The sequence below is a fragment of the Lampetra fluviatilis genome, chromosome 30 (assembly GCF_964198595.1).
Source record: "Lampetra fluviatilis chromosome 30, kcLamFluv1.1, whole genome shotgun sequence".
In the NCBI taxonomy this organism is placed as follows: Eukaryota; Metazoa; Chordata; class Hyperoartia; order Petromyzontiformes; family Petromyzontidae; genus Lampetra; species Lampetra fluviatilis.
Genome location: NC_136304.1, coordinates 617,358 through 642,007, shown reverse-complemented (window position 1 = coordinate 642,007; position 24,650 = coordinate 617,358). Strand labels below are relative to the sequence as shown.

At 45.0% G+C, this 24,650-nt stretch overlaps 1 protein-coding gene across 1 annotated transcript; it reads left to right on the top strand.

Annotated features, from left to right (window-relative positions):
- The first annotated feature begins 914 nt into the window (after positions 1-914).
- On the top strand, positions 915-23,744 carry LOC144943100 (uncharacterized). The gene is made up of 5 exons (XM_078870271.1): positions 915-1,126; positions 8,069-8,193; positions 12,105-12,298; positions 16,462-17,518; positions 21,488-23,744. The coding sequence occupies exons 2-5, from the start codon at positions 8,097-8,099 to the stop codon at positions 22,039-22,041; spliced, it is 1,902 nt and encodes a 633-aa protein (XP_078726397.1). The 5' UTR covers positions 915-1,126; positions 8,069-8,096; the 3' UTR covers positions 22,042-23,744.
- Positions 23,745-24,650: the final 906 nt, after the last annotated feature.

The following is a 24,650-nucleotide window of genomic DNA, read 5'->3' as shown; positions in this document are numbered from 1 at the left end:
CACCGGCCACTGGTGGTGTTAGCGGTTTGACTGGAAATGAAAGGGATCATGAATAAAATAAAATATTTTTAGGATACTGTTATTGACAAATGTGTTGAGTTTTTATTTATTTGTGATTATGCACCACTGCCAACGCAGTATCACCAAAATATGTACTTTACACGAATCTTAATTCTGCGTATGTTCAGTTATCGGCGTGATCCGCTCCTTCTCATGGGTCTATGCATTCCGTCTTTTTCCACTTTTCAGCCTTTGATCCCATGCCTTGAGTTACCCCGTAATTGTGACTTATATTGCACGGCATTGCAAAAGTTCCCGGTGAATGTTCCTCGATTGGGATAAAATGACTCAATTGGAATCTACAGAACAATCATGCCCCCAATTGTGAAAACGACACAGGAGCCTCTTGTCAAGGAGTCATGAGACCCGTGAGACAGAGAGGCGTGCCTGGGGAAAGAAGCTGAATAAATAATACAATAATACAATGATAATTATTTGGATTGATTCCTTTTATCTGGTGTACAACACCGTTTATCTTTTGCCGTCCTTAAACTAGCTTATTTATAAGCCTTCACCCAGCAGTGGATTGATCCTGGCTGCTGCTGCTGCTGACATGGGTAACTGGTGTCAAACCCATACTTAATTAGTAGGGGGATCACAGCTTTGGGAGTTGAATGGCTTTGAAGCCTAAGAATCTCAAAATAATCCCTTGCCCACCCCTCCACACTCTGCACGAGGCGAAACATGCGAGTAGTGACGTCACCGCGCTTCCAACGTCATGACGTCACGCGCTACGGCGTCGGCGTCGTCGGCCTCACAGGGCGCCAAAACCACCTCCGTACGTAGATTTCTGACGCGATCGCGTTGAAGTGACGTCATCGCGCTGATAGATACGTCACCGCGTTTTGATGAGCCGCCGCGTCGTGACGTCACCACGCACCGCCTGGCGCGAGGCCAGTTGCTCCCTCACTGTCAGTCGACGCGTTTGTTTTTAATTGATATTGAGCGCAAATATAAATGAGAATTGTGAAATACAGAACGGAGTTAATGGTCAAGGTAATCGCCCGCGTTTAACCAAGGGCAGAATACTCGCGCGAGTCGGTCGCTCTGTAAAAGCGCCTTGCTGGTGAGTAGCAATCCTAATGCTCTACTGTACGTGTGTGTGTGTACAGTGCCGTCCACCATTGCTTCATTTAAATTAAACAATTTTTAATTTAAGATCGTATTCCTGTGCATACGGCACGAGCCTGTTGCCTCGCTGTTATACACGATCCTTGTTAAATGGGCGTGGTTTCTGTGCATTGCTTTTAAACAACGCCGCGGTGTGTCTGTCTGTGTGTCTGCTTCTGCTGCGATGTGAATGGTTTGGCGAACCGGGCATTGTTGACGTTTTATGATTTTTTTAATCTTCAACTGCTGTGTTTTATTTCGGCTTTTATCTTGAGTGTCTAAAGCCAGCCCTGAGCCTATTGAGTCGAAATGACTCACAAGTGAGGCTTTAGTATTTTACGACTTCCACTCATCCAAGTAGCGATATCCCTTTAACTCGTTTATTTGTTTTTGCAACTGGGGTCCTGGGGTTGCATTACAGTTTTTAAATAAAATAATTGTAGACTACAAGTGGTTTATAATTTAAACCATGAAACGGATTCACTTGTATGTACACTGAACTTCCTTCGCACCGTACGTAGCTAATCGGTGTTTACAAAAATGAACCCTTCAAATCGGCTGAAAGTCCTCTGAGCCAAAATGCCTCTTTAATAAAGTGCGAGTTTTTAATATAATCAATACCTCAGTCTCACGCGTTGTTTAAAACAAAATTTGTATTTATTTTCGCATAGAATGCCCGAGTGTTTAATCAAATATTTAACGTATGACTGGCTATTGGTGATATTTAATGTTAAGACCTGATTTTCAATTCGCCTTGCACTTCATTCTAAAGTAGAAAAGTCTGTCCGCCACTGTGAAGATCTCCGTAATCTGACCGGCTCCTATGTAAAATTATGTACTGGTTTAAGTTCGTGTTATCGTGTTTATTCGGAAATTATCACCTATTTTATCCAGTTTCTTAATGTTATGTTTAAATCTTTGCAGTAAAAATGCCTGTTTTATATCTATAGAATGAATACTGAATATGAAAATAGTTTTACCAAAATGCAACACGTTCATTAATAAAACATTGCATGTCTATAACATTTAAAACACTGCTTTCAGTATAGCTGACCAGTTTTGAATGGACAATTGTATTGCCTCCTGAGCCATTCTGAATACGATTTAGTTTCATGTATTTAATAGCTCATACGTTTCTGACGTGAAATTACAACAGAATAATAGTTCAGGCCAGGAAACTATAACGTTCAGCACATGGCCATTGTGGTTCAAAAAGACATCAGCACTGTGCTGTCCGTGTGCCACATTTGCTCAAATGTATTTCATGATGATCTTAGACAAGAGAATCACTGCACTTTAGGGAATGCTGATGAAGATTTGCATATGCACAGTGGTTGTTTTTTGCACATCTCTGCATATTATGTTTGTTGTGTACTGTTATTTAAAATACGTATTCATATTAGTTGGATGACGGTTTTCTGGGTCACCTTTGAAAATGAGACCTGAAGTCTCAACATGTTCTCAAATAGTTTCACGAAGGATACATACGAGGGCTGAACGATTTGGGGAAAATATCTAATTGCCATTTTTCTGACAGATATTACTATTTGATTTGCGATTAAATGTGTTTAAGTCAAGCTGCAGTTCAATATTCACTGTGTAATAGATTTAAAACATGTGACGGAGCATTACCACATCATACCATCAAAATATGAACTGCTCTATATATTCTAATGCAAGGATGAGAACTTAAAATATATTAATTGCTTCCAGCATGTATTTATTAAAATGTTTTAATTGAAATAGAACAATCAAACATGGAACAATTGTTAAGTTAAATAACGTTATAATAGTACAAAATTAAACAATTCCGATAAGAAAGTAAAAGGACTTTTCAAATCGCAAAAAATCGCAGCCTTTGCGATTTGCTAATCGCATTGTTTCAAATTGCGATTTCGATTTCAAATCGATTAATCGTTCAGCCCTAATATATACGTGTAAGAGATACAATTGAGAAAGCATAACATGCTTAGGGGTGATGTAGTTTTTTTTTACAAAAAGCAAAACTTGAACAATGCCATCTAAATAATGGTTACGTTTTAGGGTTTCAATAAGTTCAGTAATCCAGCACAAATTGTTCAGTTCAGAAGTTGTAGGTGGATTAGCACTTTGTCAAAGAACCTATTACAGAAGCAGGATATCGTTTTTATGTCCAAGGAGCCAGTGATTTTCCACTAAGCGCACACACATTTTAAATTCTGAGGATCTGATGCAACATACGCTTAGCCCTGCTCCTTTTGTGTGTGTTTTTTTTCCACGGGAGAACAAGATGCCTTTGTAGATTAGAGCGGCCGTGCCATTCACTCACATTGTAATCGTAGTTTTTTTTTATATTGTGTTAATTTTCATTGGGATGCTTTGAGACTTTTTCAATAGGTACTTTTCTTTAATTATTGTCAATACAAGCTATTTATACATTATACATAATTGTTTTTATGGATTATAAACATGGACATTGACAAATAAAATAATATAATTATCTGAAAAGTCCACAAAGAAGCATAGAGAATTGCACGTTTGGAATAACCGTTGAGATACAGAGAGAAGAACATGAATTGGAGATTTATTTTTCAGAAAAATTAGACTTACGAGAAGGGTATATGGCTGGTGGTCCAATCTATGCCCTGGAGGACATTAGCTGTGGAGATGGATCAATGATATCAGCTTGTGTGCAGGAGCTATATGGATTATTGCATGAGGGATGTCAATGGCCATGGCTATCCCTCATGATCATGAATGATGACGGTGATGATGATGCATAAGAATACAGTATTTCAATTGATCTTGAATAAGAAACCACTGTGTAGTCCTGGCAGGCCAGTCTGCCATAATCACGAACACTTTGACTTTAAACCAGGGAAGAAGACATTGATACAAGAAGCTGCTATTGCAAGGGGCACATGGGTCAATACAATTGTAACTGACATTTTGTGCAGTTTGGTGTACCCCAATGAACTAATTGCACATTCCCAACACCAAATCCTCAATCAGATTATCTGAACTTTGCAAACCTATATTTGTATTATATTTCACTCTGTACCATTGTGACAGCAACCTATGATGATTGTCGGAACATTGTAATAGATAAACCACACTATCAGAGCCAGGGTTTTAAGTTCTTTATTGACCTAAATGCTTGATATAAAATACATGTCACTCAAATTTGCTATAATTGCATCTAAATTCACGAATCTGTTCGGTCTCAACCTTTAATATACTTTAATATACATTTGCATAATTTTAGTCAATGTGGGCTTTGAAAGGAAAAATATCAGTGGCATTATGGGCACTAAACTTCTATGGTGCAGCATTAAAACTGGTTCACAACCAGCTATCGTCAGGTATGTTGTGACAACACTGCAGGGTTTCTTGCAGATAACTTTAAACACAAAAGTCTGTCAGGTTATTGGCTATGTAGCGACATCGCCGGATACCACAATGGTGTTGGTGTAGTACCGGCCCTAGAGGGGCCCGGTGTGCGCTGAATAATAGCACTAGATGGCACCACGCTTTAAGTGCAGGGCCGACCCTACAGGACAGGCTGTGTGGGTGCCGACCAAAGGATGAGGTTGTGTGAGGCCATGCCACTCTGATTGACCCGGAAGGACACGTGACCGGTTAAGTTGACAAAGTGGCCCCAAGAGGGGGCTAGGGGTGGTCACGTGATCGGGACCCAGATCCTTCCCGAGGATTCTGGAAGGTGGACGTGGCCAAGGGCGGAGCCGGCCTCGCCACAGAGAATATAAGTCGGGTCCCGGGAGGGACCAGGGTTGTTGTTCATCCTGGAAGAAACCCTTAATCTACGTTCTCCGTTCAACGAGTCTCCAATACGACGTGGGCCGAAGTCGTTGGTCCTGGTCCATAGTAGCGGTTACGTTGTAACTAGTGTAGTTAGCCTGGTGGTCACCACCTTAGCTTGTTATTCTGTTAAGGGGAAGTTACCCCGTGTGTTGGAACTGAATAAATATGTTGCCTCCATGTCTACGTCTGCGACTCAGTAGAACTCACTACAGCTACATCAACCTGTAGAGAGTCAGTACGGTCCCTGAGTTACAGGAATTAAACTAAGTTTCGAGATTTAAATTCATTTACTATGCACTTAGCTCAATTCATCATATTGCCTTTAATCACCTTTTATGTATCTGACCTGGAGGATGAATAACACAAATGATTGCGTGCATTGCAAACAAAAAGTACCTAACTAAATTGCAAGCTTGAAAGAGTCCCATGTTTGTGAATTAAAACAAACCCACTGGACAATTTTTTCCCCAAAAATGTTTCCACAATACGGCTTGCTTAAGCAAGTCAACCGTTATTTAAAGCAACTCTTATGTCAACTTGGAGCATACATATTTATGCTCTGCCCTGGAAATAAAACTTGACAGGTACATCCTTTAAAATCATGCCAAAGAAGAAAATCTTAAACGAGTCCTCTTGCCTTAAGAGCCAACATAAACAGTATACATGGTTTCTGTATTATTATTGGCAGATTTTGCAATTGGAATAGCAATTTGTATGCAGACCCAACTTGCTACAGCAAAAAAAAAACAATTGATACTTTCGGTTTCGAATGTGTAACCATTAAAAAAATGTGTACATGGTTGTATTGTTAATTAAAAACAACATATGCACACATTAATGCCACTTTATATAAAACCAGATTATGCTTTAGGTTAAACCTACGAATATTTAGCCAAACAATGGAATACAGTCCAAGAGGATGTGGAATGATGAAATCAGTTCGTTGGCAAGGCACAAGGTGAATTGTTAGATTGCAGGATCCAGAGGTGGCAGAAGCTTGGGGAGACATTCATCCAACAGTGGATTAACCAGAACTGATGATGATAATCCAAACCCACATGTTAACAGTATTAAAAGTTAAATCAGCAGAAATGTATTTATGTGGTTAGCCTAAAGCGCAATATTGAAACAGCCTTAATCCAGCATAACGCATCACGTTTTCTTCGTGAAGTAAAGTCACCACATTTAAGGAGCATTAAGTGTAGTGTGTCAAAGCTTGTACCATACCCGCTGAAGTCTACATTAGTAGCATTCACAGCAGGGTGTTACACGTGTAGTGACAGACTAGAGAGAACCTATATCAGGAGGCACTCTATTTATTTATAGCCTTCGCAGGCACAGTGAGGTGAGGACAGCAATGGACTGCCTGACACACAACGCTGAAGACGAGGGTAAGACGATGTTGTTGATGACGAAGACTTGACGAGACTTGACTTGACAGGACTTGACTGGCTCCAGGGGTCAACTCCAGCAACGGCCCTGAGTCCTCTCCGGGGTCCCCCTTAAATCTCTTCCTTGGCTACGCCCCCTTTCTAGAACCTAGAAGGTTCCCGGGCTTCTCCCGTACCCCCACCGTCACCTCCCCACATCCTTTCCTCCCGCCTACCCCCTCACCTGCTGGCCAACAGGGTTGCCATGGCAGCCGAGCTCAGTTTTGCCTGCAGCCAGTGCTACATGCCGTAGTGACCCAATCTATATCACTACATTACCCCCCCCCCCCCTGTGAAAAAAGACAGCCGTCCCGGCTGACCTCTATACCTCACGTAGCGGTATAATAACAACAACCAACAACAACAGCCGCCATTCCACTCGCGAGTCAACACAACAACAACAAGAAAAAAAACATTAACGAACGCACCGTAATAACCCAACCCCCAGACTATATACAACCCCGACGACCGCTGGCATGCCACAGCCCACGAACCCAGGAACGACCCAGTTCAGCTGGCAACCACAGCCCGGCTTGTGTCTGCGACCACTTGCCCGACGGTGGCGGAATAAATAGGATGACCGGGATGGTTATTTAAACCGTACTGTTTTTGAACGGCTCCTCGTTGCTGGGCCCCCAGGCGGACAAGGGCGGGTTCCTCGGGGACCCCGGGGACAACTTGATGAAGGTGGAATTGTTCTGCTGATGCATTAATGCATCACAGAGATAGAGTGCTATACAACGGAACCCCCAAAAACCCATGCAGTAGCATTACAGATTCCAAACAAAACTAAAACTCAACAATTTCTTGAGAAGCATCCTGGCCACAAATAGTAGCTCAATAAAGTGGATTATCACGTGGAAATTTATAGCAGCAGCCAAATACTCTAAATGCATGTTGATTCTAAATGTGGAGGAAACAACCGGAGGACCTAGAGAAAAATGCACACAACCACGGGAGAACATATAAACTCTAAATAAACAGGCATCAGGTTGGGATTAAAACCACAACCTCCTGTATACCAGGCGAGGTAGTTCACATCTCGCCACCGTGGTGTCCCAATATAGTGGTTGGTGTTGGTTGGCCAAGGGGGAACCAGTCCTGTCGACAGTCTTCCCCCCTTGTGTTACGAGCAGAAGCTGTTTGGAACACACCCTCAGAACTGAATATGAGCTTCGTGTCAAATGGGTTCATGTTAAGCTCCCATGTGTAAACACTTACTGGGCCATGACAAGTGTATATAACAAATCATTTTCAAACAGCTGTAAAAAAATGTATATTTGAATCGCTTACTCATACACGTCTGAATGATATGTTGAAAATGTAGGTGTTGTGCAATTGTGGAGCAGTAGTATGATGGTTAGTGCACTGCTATACAAATCCGTTGAACTGGGTTTAATCCCCAGCCATGGCTAATGTCAGTGGCAAATATCTATCCTAGTCCTGGACATCCTCTATGTCAACTCAGCCTTAAATGAGTACCAGGTTGCATTATGTAAAACATCAGCACAGGGGAGACAACAACAGCCTGGCGTGGTGCGGGCTACATCACCCCTTTGTGTGCCATGCCGGCTTTCATAGGTACTCGCTCGCAGCACTTGTTCCAACAGTCCATGTCCACTATAGGGAGTGTATTTGCCTCTTGTCTTCGTGTGGCGTTGCAACAGAGGTGTGCGGGCGGTGCGGCGACGCGCGATGGAGGCCGTGCGCAAGGAAGGAACTCCACGGTCCACGTTGCCCAAGGCCACAGCTCCTACCAGCTCTGCTTCTGAGCAGGATTCTGGATTCTCTGGTAGCTTTCCATTCCAAAATGCACGTGATAATCACTAACCAGCACATGTGGTTGTGTTTGCATTACATCTGCTTTTTTGTATAGCCTGTATAGTGATGTTAATCCCAGAACCGTTGTGATTTTATTTCATGTTTTTGTTAAATTTATTCCAGGCTTCCCTTGAAAATTATATATGGTGTCTAAATGAAGTCTCGCCTTTTATAATTTAAATGGGGTCTCACATCAATAATTTAAAGACCAGCTTTCTATCTACCTACATACTTGCATAACCGTGCACCTACCATATCGTCAGAGTACTTACGCGTAGGCCAGAATTTTTTTGAAATAAATGCATAATTCAGACTTTTTATCTTTTTTACTTGAATTTCCTATACTGTTATGTAACTCTTTCAAAGAGCACTCAAGTGAAATTCAGTCGACACTGAAATTCACGTCAAGTCCTATCGAGTGTTTCTTTAATGTCTCTGCGAATAACAATGCTCCAGTGGCTTTGCAGAGATTGCTTATGTGCTGCGACTGACCTTCAGCGACAGCCTGTGTACCCCTCGTTGCTGTGAGCGCTGCTATAAATACAACCACAAAGGGGACAGGCGTGACTGAAGCCCATTCTCTTGTCCCGCCTCTGGGACTGCACAAAAATATCCATCCATATTTCCCACAGAGCATTATGTGATGGGTGAACAGTGCCTTTATCACCAAGGAATCCACACTCGTGAAATTCATGTTATAGAGCATTCAGTAGAGGCTTTAAATATCCTCTATAAATAGCCTCTCCTATAAATAGCAGGTCACATGACCATTAAAAAGATTGGTTGACCAATGATTATAAATTGGTTGACCAATATTTTTAAGTGTCATGTGACCTTCTGACTGTCATTCAGAATCAGTTGAGCCACAATTTGTCAACAAAGGGAATATAATTTGTTCATACCTCGAGAGCTATTTGTGAATACAGTGAAACTCCTCTTCTCTGCACTGATACAGGGGACGTTTTTTGGTTAATTCAGTTATCTGTGCTTATTCCCGCATTTAACACCTCATATCCCCTCAAAGCAGCATGGACAATAATTATAATTTTTAGGGTTACTCCTTTTTTTTCTGGCAACAAAACAGGTGTTAAGATGTTAAAACACCAACGTTTTGCAAGGAATCATGTCTGCATTAACCACAGATACTTGTGGTGAAAATACAAACAAGAAACATGCTCTGACAGTATATGCATTGTCTTTAAAACTGGAGGTCCCATGGTGTTACTCCTCTTATATTCACTTGAGCGTGAATTATTGGATGAATGTTAAACTTCGAGTCGACAACTTTTGGGTCACTTTCAGGTCAGGTCAAACCCACGTATCGGCATTAGGGTGAATATTTCGCCAACTGCCACGATACTTCTCTTATCCGTGACAAGTCGAGGATGATACTAAAAATGCGGCACGCTTTTACGAACAGCCTTATCACCACCCACTACTGACCGGGCCAGCGCAGCAACATCATCAGTACCATCACCACCACCACCATCACCACCACCATCACCACCACCATCACCAGTACCATCACCACCACCATCACCACCACCATCACCACCACCATCACCAGTACCATCACCACCACCACCATCACCACCACCATCACCAATACCATCACCACCACCATCACCACCACCATCACCACCATCACCACCACCATCACCACCACCATCACCACCACCATCACCACCACCATCACCACCATCACCACCACCATCACCACCACCATCACCAGTACCATCACCACCACCACCAGTACCTTCACCTCTACCACTATTATTGCTGACCTTTATTGTAGGGGTGTCCCGAATTTTCTCTTCAAATATGGAATGTGGCCAAAATCTAGCCAGACATTTTACATTCAGATCTGGCCGGATGGAAAATGAATAAGTAATTCGAAGGAGGATATTTACATTGTTTGTGCAGCGCCGTAATCACATGACCACAGCAGCCAGCGGCTCTTGCGGGGTGGGGGCTGGAGGACGGGGAACGGCGGTGCATCGAGAATGCTGCGGCGAACGGTAGCAGAAGTGGAGGCTGCTGTACAAGCAACAACTGCGAAGCATATGAGGACGTGGGGTCGGGATGGAAGCTGGAGAGGAACAGCAAGGAAGATATGGAGCCAGAAACAGGGATATAGAGGATGACAGGAGGTCGGAGAGGGAGGAGTTAGGTGAAAGGGAAACAGAATCAGAGGTAGACAGACAGAGAGATAAAAGCGGCAGACAGAGAGTGGATACTCTGCAAGCCATCACTAGGTGATGGCGGGGGGGCTGGGGGGTTAAGGGCTGGGCTGGGTATTTGACTTCAAGACAGTAAGTAAAAGCGAGACATTGTGAGCGATATGAGGTGTTGAGGAGTGTGGTAAGTGGTGGCAGTGTGAGTGGTGTGGGGTCTCTGATGGGTGTAGGATGTGATTGGTGAGAGGTGCATGACGATTGCTGTGTGGTGACGAGCTACAGGGTGTGTGGTGTATGACGAGGAGGGGGCGGTAGAATGAGGGATGGTAAGGTATGTGCTAGGTAAGTTGTGGGCTGGAGGGGGCAGAATTCTTGAGATTTGCTTTCACACTCAGAAGCACAACATACCTTATGAAGATATTCGGCAGCATAGGAAAAGTGTGATTAATTGTACAGTTAGTTTAGCGCTGTCTGGAAGTTAAATGCACTGTCTGCAAGTTAAATGCACTGTCTGCAGATACACGCACAGTGGGATGAATTTGGCCTCACTTCCAGGTTACTGCTCTTATCTGCGGTAAACACATAATGGTTAGACAAAGCAGGCATACAATAGAAAGTTCCACCCATCCATTCAAGGGCCATGGATATCAGGAAGAGTGAATAATAGTTGGGTATCTATAAATAAATATCTATACTTTTTTATGAGTTGTTGAAGGCTTCGTGTGCATTAATATTGTACAACACATGTCCATGCTCACATGTGAATGGAAACACGTGCGCTGTTACTGATATGAGCTAAACACAACACTAACATTGTCGTATATACCATTTATTTACTAATATAACATTCGCTTACGTATTTCGCAATGACAGGGGGAGATTAGAATGGCCGATTAATATTCTATTTGGTATTTGTAATAGTTCTATGCATATCGAGTTATGTACAAGTCCTGTAACTCATTAACATCAATTATATGTAGCCCTTTGTCAATGCATTGCTGGATAAGGACTTCCACGTGCCGTGCGGCTGTGAGGCTATTTGACTTTCACCACGCTGGTGAGCGTGGGTTGGTGAAGGCAGGGAGCACAAGCGTGGGTGCAGATACGTGCGGTACACCCAGTGGATTTCACTGCACTGCCCTGTGTTGCTCACCACGTAGCTTCACAACCTTAGGACAACCTGATTGTGTATTGTTTTCACCCACACAAGCACTATCCGGTCTCAGCCCTGCTTATCTTCTGAGAACTGACAAGATAAGACAAAAAATAAACGTTTTATTTTACCAGGTAAAGCCCGCTGAGCTTTCTAGCTCTTTTTCAGAAGCGACCTGGCCACACATCATAGCTCAACGAAGTGGCTTATCATGTGCAAATTTATAGTAGCCAAATATTCTAAACGCATGTTTCTAAATGTGGAGGGAAAAACCGGAGGACTCAGAGAAAAATCCACGTAACCACGGGGAGAGAGACACGCAAACTCCAAATATTCAGGCGCCAGAATCGGAATCGAACCCACGAGCTCCTGTATACCAGGCGAGGTAGTTAACATCTCACCACATTGGTGTCCAGATGCATTTCAGATGATTTGGTCATAGGTAATTGGAATATAATTGGGTGGGTGGCAGGATTGGGGGGGCGGGTAGGGGGGGGGCATCAACTGAAAATCATTTTAATAAACCCGCGCTGCCCACCTGGTGCCTGGCAGACACGAGCTCGGAGCATCACAGCCTGGTGGAGGGCAGAGATGGAGGAGGCGTCCGCCGGCAAGGCTTGGGCAGCGGCGACGGGGCTTGTGGTGGCGTGGGAGCCAAGCCCCAGGCGGTCGCGCAGTCCACCAGCACCTTCGCTCAACCTGGCCTGCACTCGTTCTACATCCTCAAGAATGTCTTCATCAACCAGGTGAAATCATCGCAAAAGCGTCTCGTGCACGGTTTGATGATTTATTGTGATTTGAGGGTCACGATTCAGTTCACAAATGGATTCATTTTTTTTCTCCATATGATACAACGCATGCAGAATATATATAGGCACAAGTTGATTTCTTCACCAAATTTATATCTGAAAAATGCAACCTTGTGATATTGAGCAATGCCTACATCACACTTAAAAACTGGAATCACCAGTCAACATTATGGTGGTAGCACTTGCCAGGATTTCAATGTTGTCTGCATATTAGGCAGTGACATCTGGATAATGACACCTCCAAGTATTACCAGCGCTGGTATCAAGGTTATAGAATGTGTTACCTATTTCGATTGAAAGCTTTCGTGACTGCAGGGATTCATATTCTTGGTTCTTTCCGTAAAGTCACGTAGAAGGGAAATAATAAAAATAGAAAAATCATCATCAGGTGTGAAAACCACAGCAAGAAAAGTTCACACCTGATGATGATTGCTTGTGTTGCAATCGAAACGTCGTGAGAATTGTATTGTTTTATTTTATTATTTTATGATTTCCCTTCTACGTGGCTTTACCGAAATAACCAAGGTTATATAATGTGATAACTGTCAATTCCACGCAGCCCGATTAGAATTGACGTCGGTTGTGTGTACTTGTGTCATTGATCTTGAGCCTCATTCTAAACTTTACATGTATAAATGTTTTCACGTGCGTTCCCCCACGGTTCCCCCACGGTAATGAAATGGCACATCGACAGTCGGCACCAATTCCTTTCAGTCCGTAGTTTGTTACAACAAGCAATTAAAGCATGCTCAATGAGGATTTCATTTTAGTTTTCATTCATTCTGCCAGCTCACGGTGCACCATTGCAGGCTTTATAATTTTTAGCTTCTGACATACAAACTATTTCTGTATTTAGCATCTCCCTTTCAAGCAATCCTCATAGGCAGTGTCAATATTTTCTTGTTGGTAAAGAGCCTTCTCGTAATGACAGGTGCATCATCATTGTTCATAGACCAGATTTGTTGTTTAAGAAGTAACTACACGTAAAAACGGGTGTGTGGGTGCCCCGGTAAGCGTCTCAGGAATGAGAGGTGAACTGCAGTAGCCCCTGAGCGCGTGTGCTGCTGTGTGATTTCCGAAGGGCAGTGGGGGTGGTGGATTCATGGCTCCCAGCCAGTCTGACAAATACCCTTTGGCTGCCCTTTACGGTCATGCGTTCAACCGCGTGTTCTGACGAGATCTTTTTTTCTCATGCGCGTTGGGCTCACGATGAACGCTTTTAACCGGTCATTTCAACCCCTGTTCAACTTTGAAACTGGGGCATGTTAGTAAAGCAACTGTGTATAATTGTGTTTGTGTACGCAACTGTGTTGTTACATTTTGCCTTGTTATTTAATTTGATACATTTTCGTAGTCGGTAGCCTTCTCTCAGCGTTTATTATGAAGACATTTTAGAAAAGTAATGTTCGAGCTGTATGTATGTTGAACTTCTTTCACACCGTACGTATCCACCCGTGCTAATCGGAGGTGTATGTCCTGCCAGTACCTGATTTCTTGCCATCTACCACTCTAATTACCCACCTACCCATAGTTCTAGGCAGGGGATGTTGTGTACAAATGGTTACATTTTCTAGAATATGAACTGTCTTACAAAATATGACGATGGTACAAGACAATGTAGGCCACTTCAAAAGTCTGCCGTAGAAAAGCACAACACAGCAGTTGCTTAGGTTTCCCCCCCAAGGGGAAAGATGCTGCATTAAAGGCATGCGTTGCATTTTGTTCATAGTTGTGGTCATGCAGTTTTCATAGAACCCTAATAATGGGCAGCAGATGAGTCACCCGACACTTTCAGAGGGATAACATTCAAACATTCGTACGCACAATGTTCGTCAGCGCCCAATTTGCTATACTGCCTTTTTTGTGGCCACCTCTTTGCCCTGCTTGTACAAGTCCTGGACACAATGATCTCTACTATTCACCGAACCGCCTCCCACCTGCAGAAATGATGCGTTACGTGTCCACACCAAATTTACAGTGGTACCCCGGAGATTGAACTTAATTCATTCCAGAAGGCCATTCGAACACCGATTTGTTCGAACACTGAATGAATTTTTCCCAAGAATGAATGTAAATTACATTAATTGGTTCCAGACACAAGAAATATTTCATTATAAAGCATTTTTACAGGAAGTTTACAGTAATTACATGCATAAAATCATACAAAAAACAAGAAACACAATAAATAAATGGAATACATTAATAAATTTATGGAATAAAAGAAATAAATGAACATTGAACTTCACTTTACCTGTAGTAAGGAGAGTTGATGGCTTGAGTGGATGGTGGTGAGGAGGAGGAGGGGGTAAAACCTTTGTCTGGGCAAGCGTCATGCACGCTGGCCATACACGTCTCAGCCGTACAGGTTCTTTCAAGTCGCGATTGACCGTTCGACCTCCGAATTTCGTTCGTTCGTTCGGTTTCCGGGGCAAACAATGTTCATAAATATCGTTCGAACACCGATTTGTTCGAGTTCTGGTGCGTTCGATCTCCGAGGTTCTACTGTACTTGCATACGGGGTGGTGCTGCATAAAAGTTATTAGCTAATACATTAGTTTAAAATCGAAATTAATGAGCCTTGACCAAACCAATGGGCAGCGTGGAAAATGTTGAGTGTAAAATGCAGCAGCGTTTTATTGTCATGAGCTCTTCCAAGCTTCTATGTGTTAAGTTGCCCCATTATTGTGCCTATGTGTCTGGTGTCAGAAATCCACCCAAGTGCAGTGTCATGCAAATTGAGAGATACTGCAAACAACGTTGGCCTGTTGTAGGGGAACCAATAGCTGTGTTCGGCTTGGGGTGTTTACAGTTGTATGTTGACGATGTTACCAGCAGCCGTTTGCACGCACCGCACGTAGGCACTCTCATCAAAGAGCTCATACGTAGCCGATGGGCTAAACAACTCACTTGGGGAAAAAAGTAAAAAAGTTATTTTGGTTTAACAGTAACTACGAATAAAAATTATAAGCCAATCCCCGACATCGCATTAAACCCAGCTCCGTCTCAAATACTCTCAGTTCTAACTAGACTGAGCAACATTCACAAGAATGCATTCTGAATTGCAGAACTAACACACATGCTAAACACTTTAGTGTTGCAGTCTTTTCCCTTCATTAGACGAGAGCATCTGAGAATAGTTTGCAGTGATTGAAAATGGTGAAGTAAAAAATTGCAATCATATTTGAGCCTGGTAAAAATCTCAGTTTTCAAAGCAATACATTGTAAAAATTAGTTGTGAATCTTTGGAGAAGATAGCAAAATAAATAAATGCCCTCCTCCCAAATTTGTCTCTGCACATAATGAATTGGACACAGGCCTTCTGGGAAGGAGGAGACATTATTTATTTTGTTATTAACATTCCACACAACATCACTTCATGATTATTTTTTGGAAGTTAAGCATGTGAATGTAATATTTTTGGGTGACACTAATATCTACAGGAGTTTCGATTTAAAGCTTTCTTGACTGCAGCAATCTATATTCTTGGTTCTTTCGGTAAAGTCACGTGACTTTACCGAAAGAACCAAGAATATCTACAGGAGTGTTTAAGTCCACGGCAAGCCTGGTGTTTAAACAGTGAAATGTGATTTCCTGCCGAGTTTCATGTTTAGGAATACATTTGCATTGTTAGTGCCAAATATTTCCTTGTAACCAAATTGCTTCAACTACAGGTACATCTTTAATAAAACATTGTGTTTTCAGCAAACTAGGCAGGTGTTTGTTATACATATTTACAATGGTTTTCACTTTGAACTTGCGCGTCTTCAACTTTAAGGTTCATATCTATACAACTGTCGCAAATTTGTAAACTTGTTCTTCATCTTGTTAATCTGGTTTGATCTTTTTTTTATTCAACATTACCTCCCTGACTTCTTTTTTTATTTCTAGGGTGTGGCTTATTTGCGCAAAAGCCTTCCAACATAAAACTCTTTTTAACTACCGAGATTGTGGAGATGTGTGAATGTCAGACTACACTTTGCCAAAAACATGACCTGCTGTCTTTTACTGACCCCACTTTTCCCGACTCTGTCCCTTCCACCCCCCCCCTCCTTGACCCCATGCCTCTCTCTCTGGTTCATGTACGGCCTTGCCATGAGCAGCCCTTGTGCATGACCTCTGACCCCCAAGTGATGCACGCACAGCTGAAGGCCTGGAGTGGCGATCACTCTCAGATCCTTCTGGTCCCAGGGCCGCCGCTGGCCACGCCTCATGAGCAGCAGCCCCTGCCACCCTCGCCCTCCTCCCAACCGAAGCCATGCGCCTACCAGCCGCAGGCCAAGACGAGCGGCTACCTGCCCATCTTCAATTCGTACCAGCGCATTGCGCCGAGACCCGGCAAGGCGGAGGGCGCCGCTCCCGAGTCAGTAGTGCCACCGTCTCCGCTATCGCCGCTGCTACCGTCGGGGTCACCTCCTCCACCGCCTCCTCCTCCTCCTCAGAGTCGCGTGGACGGGGGGCCGTGGAGCGGCAAGCGCCCGCAGTTCGCGAACGGTGAAGGAGCCCGAGCTTTTGTCGCGTCAGTAGCTGGTGCTGCAAGCCCGATGCCACTGCAGCAGCAGCAGCATCAGCAGCAGTGGAGCAAAAAAAAAGGAAGCGTTGTGACGATGCGTGATACGCAGCTCACGCCTCGGAGTAAGCACCAGCATGCAGCGCAGCATCAGAGGCATCGGCAGAAGCACAGCCGCAGCCGCCATCGCCACAGACACATGAAGAAGGTGTCACACAGGGACCGCACGCCGCTGAGTCAGCAGTTTACCACACTTGTATCGCTCCTCAATTCAGCGGGGCCATCCATCCCGATTGGTCCACTTGCAGAGCCTCAGGGGGCAGCGCTTGGCACGGCCGGAGCTGCGGGAGTTGCGGGAGCGCCAGAGGAGGTGGCGGTGGTGGCAACGGCGGTGTCGACAGCGGCGCCCCCGCCCAGTGCGGCGTTTCCTCCCCGCTCACCCGCGGTGTCGCCCCCGTGCTCGCCGGCCCCGTGCAAGGTAGTGGCGGACGCCCCGCTGCTTCCAGCAGCGATGGTTCCATTCATCGCACCCTGTGTGCCGGTTCCGGTGCTCTGCGAGGATGAGCTTCAGACGATGGACTTCCTCGATGAGGTGCTGCCCCTCGGGCCTGAGGGCATGGGGGCAGCAGCAGCAGGTGGCCACGCGCACGGTAGGGCCCATGACTCGCTCACCCACCCACCCACCCACTCGTGCGCTTGGAGCACTTGCCCACAAACACTCGCATTCTTTATTTGGCCCCCTTGAGGATGTACATTTGTTCGTGCTAATATGATGTCTACGTAGTTGTCATTCGTCCTTGTCTGTAAACCCACAGTACCTCAGTGTCTCCCTCCTGTCATACAACTTTTACCACCTTCTTGGCCTCAAATCGTACCTTGCCTTCTGCCAAATTGTGGTAGTTCTTGTTAGTATCCCCCTGTCTCGGAGTGCACGTCAGTGGCAACCATCATCTGAACCTGTTCCAGGCCCTGGCAACGTTTGAAGATTAGCACTGAGGCTGCCCGGTGTGCTGCTGTCTGCATCACCCCCTTCTGTGCTGTGCTGACTAACAGCATGTGGTACCCGCAATCTCTAACGCAAATGGAAGGTGTTACAGTGTGCAACGCCTTGTTAGGTGCTTTGTGTTAACAAACACAGGAAGATGTAGCGTATCTTAATAGGTACTCACAATCAGCATTTGAACCTTGCTTAAAACTACATTTTCCACATCTATTTTCTCTCTATGTTCAATATCACCTGTGGTGAACCCAATCTTGTCATATCTGAGAAGTTAAGCAGATGGGACCTGGATAGTGCAGAGGGCATTGTGTCAAAATCCATCGTTCTGCACTCCCTCCACCTTCTCCAACCCCACACTCATCAGCGTGGTGACGTGTGGTCGCATATGCACCACAGACATGGGAGGCCCTCATCCTGGAGTGGATTGACAACAGGCTGTATGTATGTACGTGTGTTTTTGTCAAGCAATGGCTATTTCTCAGGTGGTGAACCTCTCAACGGTTTCGGGCTCCTCGTTGTTGTGTGCCCTGCTCGAGGTTTTGTCTGCAAGCCGTGAGCCCAGCACGCGGCACCGAGCGTGTGAGATGAGGGGGGGGGGCAGTGTTATCGGCATCTGGGAGAGGGAATCGGCGTAATCACTCGGCGAGGGGTGAAGTCATCCAGTCTGCTGACGCTGGCACAGAGACTGCAACCTTTGTACACGTGCTGTGTGAATGACAGGAGTGCTAAGTTCGCGTTTTTCAGTGGTAAGATAAACCGCTAACAAACATTGGTCAGCCCCAGTATCAGACATCCCACTACGACCTGTAACTTAACACCAAGGATCAGAATTATTGAGGCCAAGGGTGGGTTTATATTTATGCGATGGTCTCTTGAGTTTGGGTGAAGAGACGTCATAAAAAATAAAAGCTCATGGTAATGGTAATTTTTTTCGTGAAAGCTAAGCAGGTGATGGTGTGAAAGTCACGAATCCTTCAGTGAGACACCCTGTAGTTCCAAATGTATAATTGGTTTGGGTGTTTAATGGTCGTGATGATGGAGGACCGGCCTTGGGTTTGTAATTGTGTCCCTGTTATGTGTGCAAAAAGGTTTTATTCATCTCTATATGATACGAAATCGAGTGGCATGGGAGATTAAGGACAGCGCATATGGCTTCACAGTGCACGGTCGACGTAATACCCTACAGTGGCTCGATCATGGTGACTGGGACAAACTGTGACACTGCGAACATCAGTGCCTTGTTTTTTATTCGAAACCAGATGGAAAGATTCCTATCATCGGGACTGAATAGGGCCCAATATTGGAATATGCGTCAAATGATAAGTAGCGTGGTTATAAATAAAGATGGAAAGAGAGGTGGTGCTGGGGGCGGATGCTGTGCACGTGTTGATCACAGGGCCAGCACCACGTAGGTTCATGGGTTCACGTGTGGATCACAGGGCCAGCACCACGTAGGTTCATGGGTTCACGTGTTGATCACAGTACCAGCACCACGTAGGTTCATGGGTTCACGTGTTGATCACAGGGCTAGCAGCACGTATGTTCATGGGTTCACGTGTTGATCACAGGGCCAGCACCACGTAGGTTCATGGGTTCACGTGTTGATCACAGGGCCAGCACCACGTAGGTTCATGGGTTCACGTGTTGATCACAGGGCTAGCACCACGTAGGTTCATGGGTTCACGTGTTGATCACAGTGCTAGCAGCACGTAGGTTCATGGGTTCACGTGTTGATCACAGGGCTAGCACCACGTAGATTCATGGGTTCACACGTGTTGATCACAGTGCTAGCACCACGTAGGTTCATGGGTTCACGTGTTGATCACAGGGCTAGCAGCACGTAGGTTCATGGGTTCACGTGTTGGATCACAGTGCTAGCAGCGCGTGTTGTGCAGCCACCCAAGATTCAGCCAGTTTTCGCAAGTTTGATTATGTGAAGCCATAAAAAAAATCGTAAACGTGTGCTTTGGGTTTTGATTCAGTTAGCCTCGTACTGAGACATTCTTTGTGTATAGGGCACCATGGCGACGAGATGTTATCTCCCTGGCTTGGTATGCAGTAGGTTGTGGGTTTGAGCCCGACCCTGACACCTGTATATTTTGAGTTTGCACGCCTCTCTCCGTCGTCATGTGAATTTTTCTCGAGGTCCTCCGGTTTTTCCCTCGACATTCAGAAACACGTGTTTAAATTATTTAGATTCTACACATTTCCACATGATGAGCCACTTCCTTGAGTTATCATTTTAAAAAGAGCAAATAGCTCTGCGGGCTTTACCTGGTAAATAGAATAGTAAATAAAAATATATAACTTCATTAATAATAATACATTTATAATTAATAACAGTCCTTTTTTCTTCTTCTTGGTTCTTTCGGTAAAGTCACGTAGAAGGTAAGTAATAAAATAATAAAAATATTATTAATAAAATAATAAAAATATAATTATTTTATTACTTCCCTTCTACGTGACTTTACCGAAAGAACCAAGAAGATGAATCCCTGCAGTCACGAAAGCTTTAAATCGAAACAGTCCTTTATCAGCCATCCACTCCTGGATGAACGTCCCCCTGCACTGTTTTGATCATGGGGGGTCGTTTGACCATACTTCACCATGACGGTCAGTGCAGGGTTGTTCACGTGGGGATGAGCCAGTCCACTTTCGCTGTGCCCAGGATTTGAACTCGGGGTCACGGAGCTCCTGCTTAGAGCCACTGCTCCGCTTTGTATTCTAAACAGCAAGCTTTGAATGCGCCTGCACAAGTAAAGAGCACACAGTTTTGTGATTGTGTGAGAGAGACCGTTAAGTCGATGCACTGCACAGGCTCGAGATATCATGTTCAGGTTATTGCGCAATGTCTGTAGGGAGATTAGCAGTGTAAATGCTTTCAACACATGCTTGATTACCAATAGCTCTGTTGGGATGTAGCTGGTGAAATCATTAAAACAATAATTGTGCTGTGGCCCCAGTAGGTTAAAAGTAGTTATAAAAATAAACACGCAAGGTATTGGCTTCCTCGCCAAAATAAAATAAAATTTCCCTCGTCCACTAAGCTTTCTGGACCCCGAGTTTTAAGAAATCCCACTGGGATGCTTGAATAATGTAATTTATTTACAAGAAAAAGCATCAGTTTGTATGAAGGCTCTATGGGATGTTTAGCCGGTTCTTGTTTAATGATTATTTTGCTTGTGGGAGGGAACTTGAGCGTTTGAAGAAAACCCATTCGTGCCAAAGTCCACACAGACAGGTTCTCTAATTCGCTTGTTCTGTATTGTCAACCGACCACCTCGCAACACAAATGCTTGAGTAGTCCACCCATCCCTTGATTCCAAAGCGCTGGACTAGAGGTTTGTGCCACAAGTATTCCAAGCATTCACTATTTATTGTAATCTGTGTAGTAAAAACGATACTGCCTGCGTATGTATCATAAAGAAATGCTGTAGAAATATATCTGTGATGTACTGTATTTTCCGGCTTTACACATCAGATAGCTATACAGTACAGCACAACCACGTATGTACATTGAACTTCTTTTGCACCGTACGTAGCCAACCGCACTAATCCGAGGTGCGACGTGAACCTACATGGCAGTAATGACGTGCTGCCCGTGCTCTCAATGACTCAGGAGGGGAGGAGCAGAGTCGAGGGAGGAATGGATCGGGGGATGCCGCCGGCGCCGACCAGGGCGGCGGCGGTGGCGGCAGCAGCGGCGGCTTCTCCGCCGGAGGCCACGAGCAGCGCTTCCACAACACGGTGTCCATTCTGAGCCGCTCGGGGCTCCTCGACATCACGATGCGCACCAAGGACCTGCTGCAACGCAACGGGCAGGCGCAGCGCGAGCTCGAGCACCTGCGTCAGCTGGCGCGCCTCTTCTGCAGGGCGGCCCGCTCGCCCGAGCCCTCCGCCTGGGACAGCCTGCAGGAGGCGATGGGCGCGCTCGGCGGCAGCGCCGAACCGGCCTCCGCCGCCTCCGCCTCGTCGTCGTTGTCTTCATCTTCCTCCTCGTCGTCGTCGTCGTCGTCCATCGCGGAGGTCGGAGGGCCCGGCTCGCAGGACACTGGACTTGTGGGATGTGATGGCTGCGGTGGTAATGTTGGAGAGGCCTGCTTGCCGTGGGCTGCATTGACGGATGCGTCGTGCCAAGGCAGCATCGGTGTTGTCACTTCCTGGGCAGCGTGATCGCCTTCTGTCTCGGTCGCATCGGCTGATGTGGGGTTGGCAGTACAATGCACAGCACTTGTACGGCTCTCGAAAAAAATGTCCCTTCCCGTTTGACATTGATAAGAGGAATTTGGGTAGGACGGGAGGCATGTTTCTGCAATGACTGTGAAAAGAGTACTATTGTACAAGCACAAGCAACCTGATTAAAATGTAGCCCAGGAGTTTAGTTGAAGGCAGAGGGGACCCGGTCATGTAACGTACAACAAGGTAGGTGCTCACGGATGTGCTGATTGACGGGATTCAGCTGATTGAACAAGGTGCGAGGTGCACATTTAAGGCGTGCAATACATTGTCTTAAATTAACATTCTCTTAATGTGTCTGTGTGATGTTAGATTTGTTGTGAAGGGTGTGTTTGTCCTCGAGTTTTATGTTTGTCTTTCTGAGCCAGATTTTGGGCCGTACTTGAAAGAGAGCCTTTTAGTTGTTATTATTCTTACGCGTTATTTATTCCCCCCTCGAAGCCCCTCGTCTTTGTATTATTTTTTATTTGGTCACTGGCGCATTGGAACAAAAGATGAATAGCCGTCAAGGGAGCGTGGTAGAGCTCACGTGTGGAATCGCTCGAAGAAGCCGGAAAAGAAACGCATGGGTTGGAGAACAAACAAGAGCCTGGGACGTTGCTCCTCCTCCGGCTTTGAGAAAAGTGCTTTGAGCAGCAGCACTCATCCACTGGAAGAGATGGCAAATAATGAATAGAACTAGTGACAAAGCACTGAACCAAGGGGGCAGATGGAGCAAGATGTGGATGCGCAACGATTGTTGATTTAAAGCTGTGAAGTTGATTTATCACAGTGAAAGACTGAGAAAATTACTAACGAGTTAAAATAACAAAGATGAAACTAGTAAAACAATTCCACGTGGAGGCATGCACCGTTGTTTTACAATGCTCCATGTGCTGAGATATGTGCAATGGCGAAATGATGTTAATCTTGCAAATCAGATGTTAATCACGTAACCCTATTAACGGACATTGCCGAAGTTATTTTAAATGCTCACTCGCACGCACAAACACAAAAATAACTAACACGGTAACATGGCCTCATTGGTTTTTTCACTTTTAAGTCCTGACTTTTGCCTAATGTCAACAGCTCCCTGCTATTTAACACATTTACAGCACTTTGTTCTGTAACATTGACGCGTGTGATCATGGGTTTGCCATTCAAATGAACCACGATTGCACTCACATGCCGATACCTTCCTTGTAAATGTACTTGCTCGGGCAAAGCCGTTTTATCTCCCCGACACGTGGTGGGCGTGTGACGGTGAGCTGCTAGGAGACGCTTGAGAGTGGCCGCCTGCCGTCGCAAGTAAAAGCACAAGCGAGTATCAGTATCCTGCACGTACGTCGCTTGTATGTGACGCCAGAAAAGTATTATGAAAAATGTCCAGAGAGACGATATATTGATGCTACATGAACCCAAATGATATCGTAACAAAATGTCGAAGTTGACTTACCGTCGCAGAGATTGTGTATTTATGTGTACGTCTGTCGTGTGTATTGCTTTGACGTTGCTTAAGACATGGCACGTGATCGGCTGGATGTATTCCCTGTTTCCAAGTTTACTCCGGTCAAATACATCTTCCCGTGTTAAGTTTGTGTCGAACATAAAAGTTGAATGTCGTATTAAAGGTGCCTCGTGGTTTGTACACGTGGAATCACTTTCGCCTTGCTGTGTCGGGTATATTTTTTATTTTATAAAATCTATGAGCGTGACCTCTCCACACATGGCATACTTTTCACATTCGTTGCTGCCTTTCTACCAATGATTAACAGAAGGGAACCTGGGATCATGATATTTGTGCTTTAACTGCAGCGTATCTTAGGTGATGATAATCATAATAATTAATTTTATTGACGTGGGAGTAGTGCGTTGAGCGCACCGCTCTCTGAACCCAGCGACCTGAGTTTGGTTTCCAGCAACGTCGGTGACAATGATGTCTGAACCAGCCCCACGCTGGCCCGGCGTGGGCAGCCCGCGTGGTCTGACATCCCCCGCGACCGACGTGGCCTTCGTCCAGCACTGCATTGACCAAGTCACGGTGAGATGCCTCTTGATCCAGGAAATGTTCACAACGTCGCAGGGCAGTGTTTTCAAGAGCAACCCATTGGGCAAACTTATTGACAAACATCTTACACGTGGTAAAACAACAACATCCGTGCCGCATAGCACAATGTACACGTGCGAGGGGACGAAGCGGAAACAAAACGATTTAATAAAGAGGTTCACGAAAGCGGGTTGGAGTCTTTTTGAAAGTCACACTTTATTAAAAGTAACAGACCAGTGAGCTCAAATAGTACGATATGTAATCAATACTCGTGAACACATTTAAGGTTCTGTAGAGAATCTCTCCCAGTACCCTTTAGAGCACTGGGGGTGCTCAATCGCGTTGGCCGTTCTGCGCCAGTTGCCGTGATCATGCCGGATGATCTCCACTGGGCCCTAGCCACTCGCTCTTCTTCATCAACCACCATCACCGCTATTGCTGCCTTCCCGCCGAGCTGCGGTAGCCTCACCAGGCGGTGCGCATACCCCTAATTGTGCTGATTTGGTTGACCGGTTGTGAT

What these genes read in the sequence shown, in the direction of transcription:
- LOC144943100 (XM_078870271.1), top strand. Translation starts at nt 8,097, where the DNA reads ATGGAGGCCGTGCGCAAGGAAGGAACTCCACGGTCCACGTTGCCCAAG. An exon ending in GCAGGATTCTGGATTCTCTG is followed by an intron (nt 8,194 to 12,104) that starts GTAGCTTTCCAT and finishes GGTGCCTGGCAG; the next exon opens with ACACGAGCTCGGAGCATCAC. An exon ending in AGAATGTCTTCATCAACCAG is followed by an intron (nt 12,299 to 16,461) that starts GTGAAATCATCG and finishes TGCCATGAGCAG; the next exon opens with CCCTTGTGCATGACCTCTGA.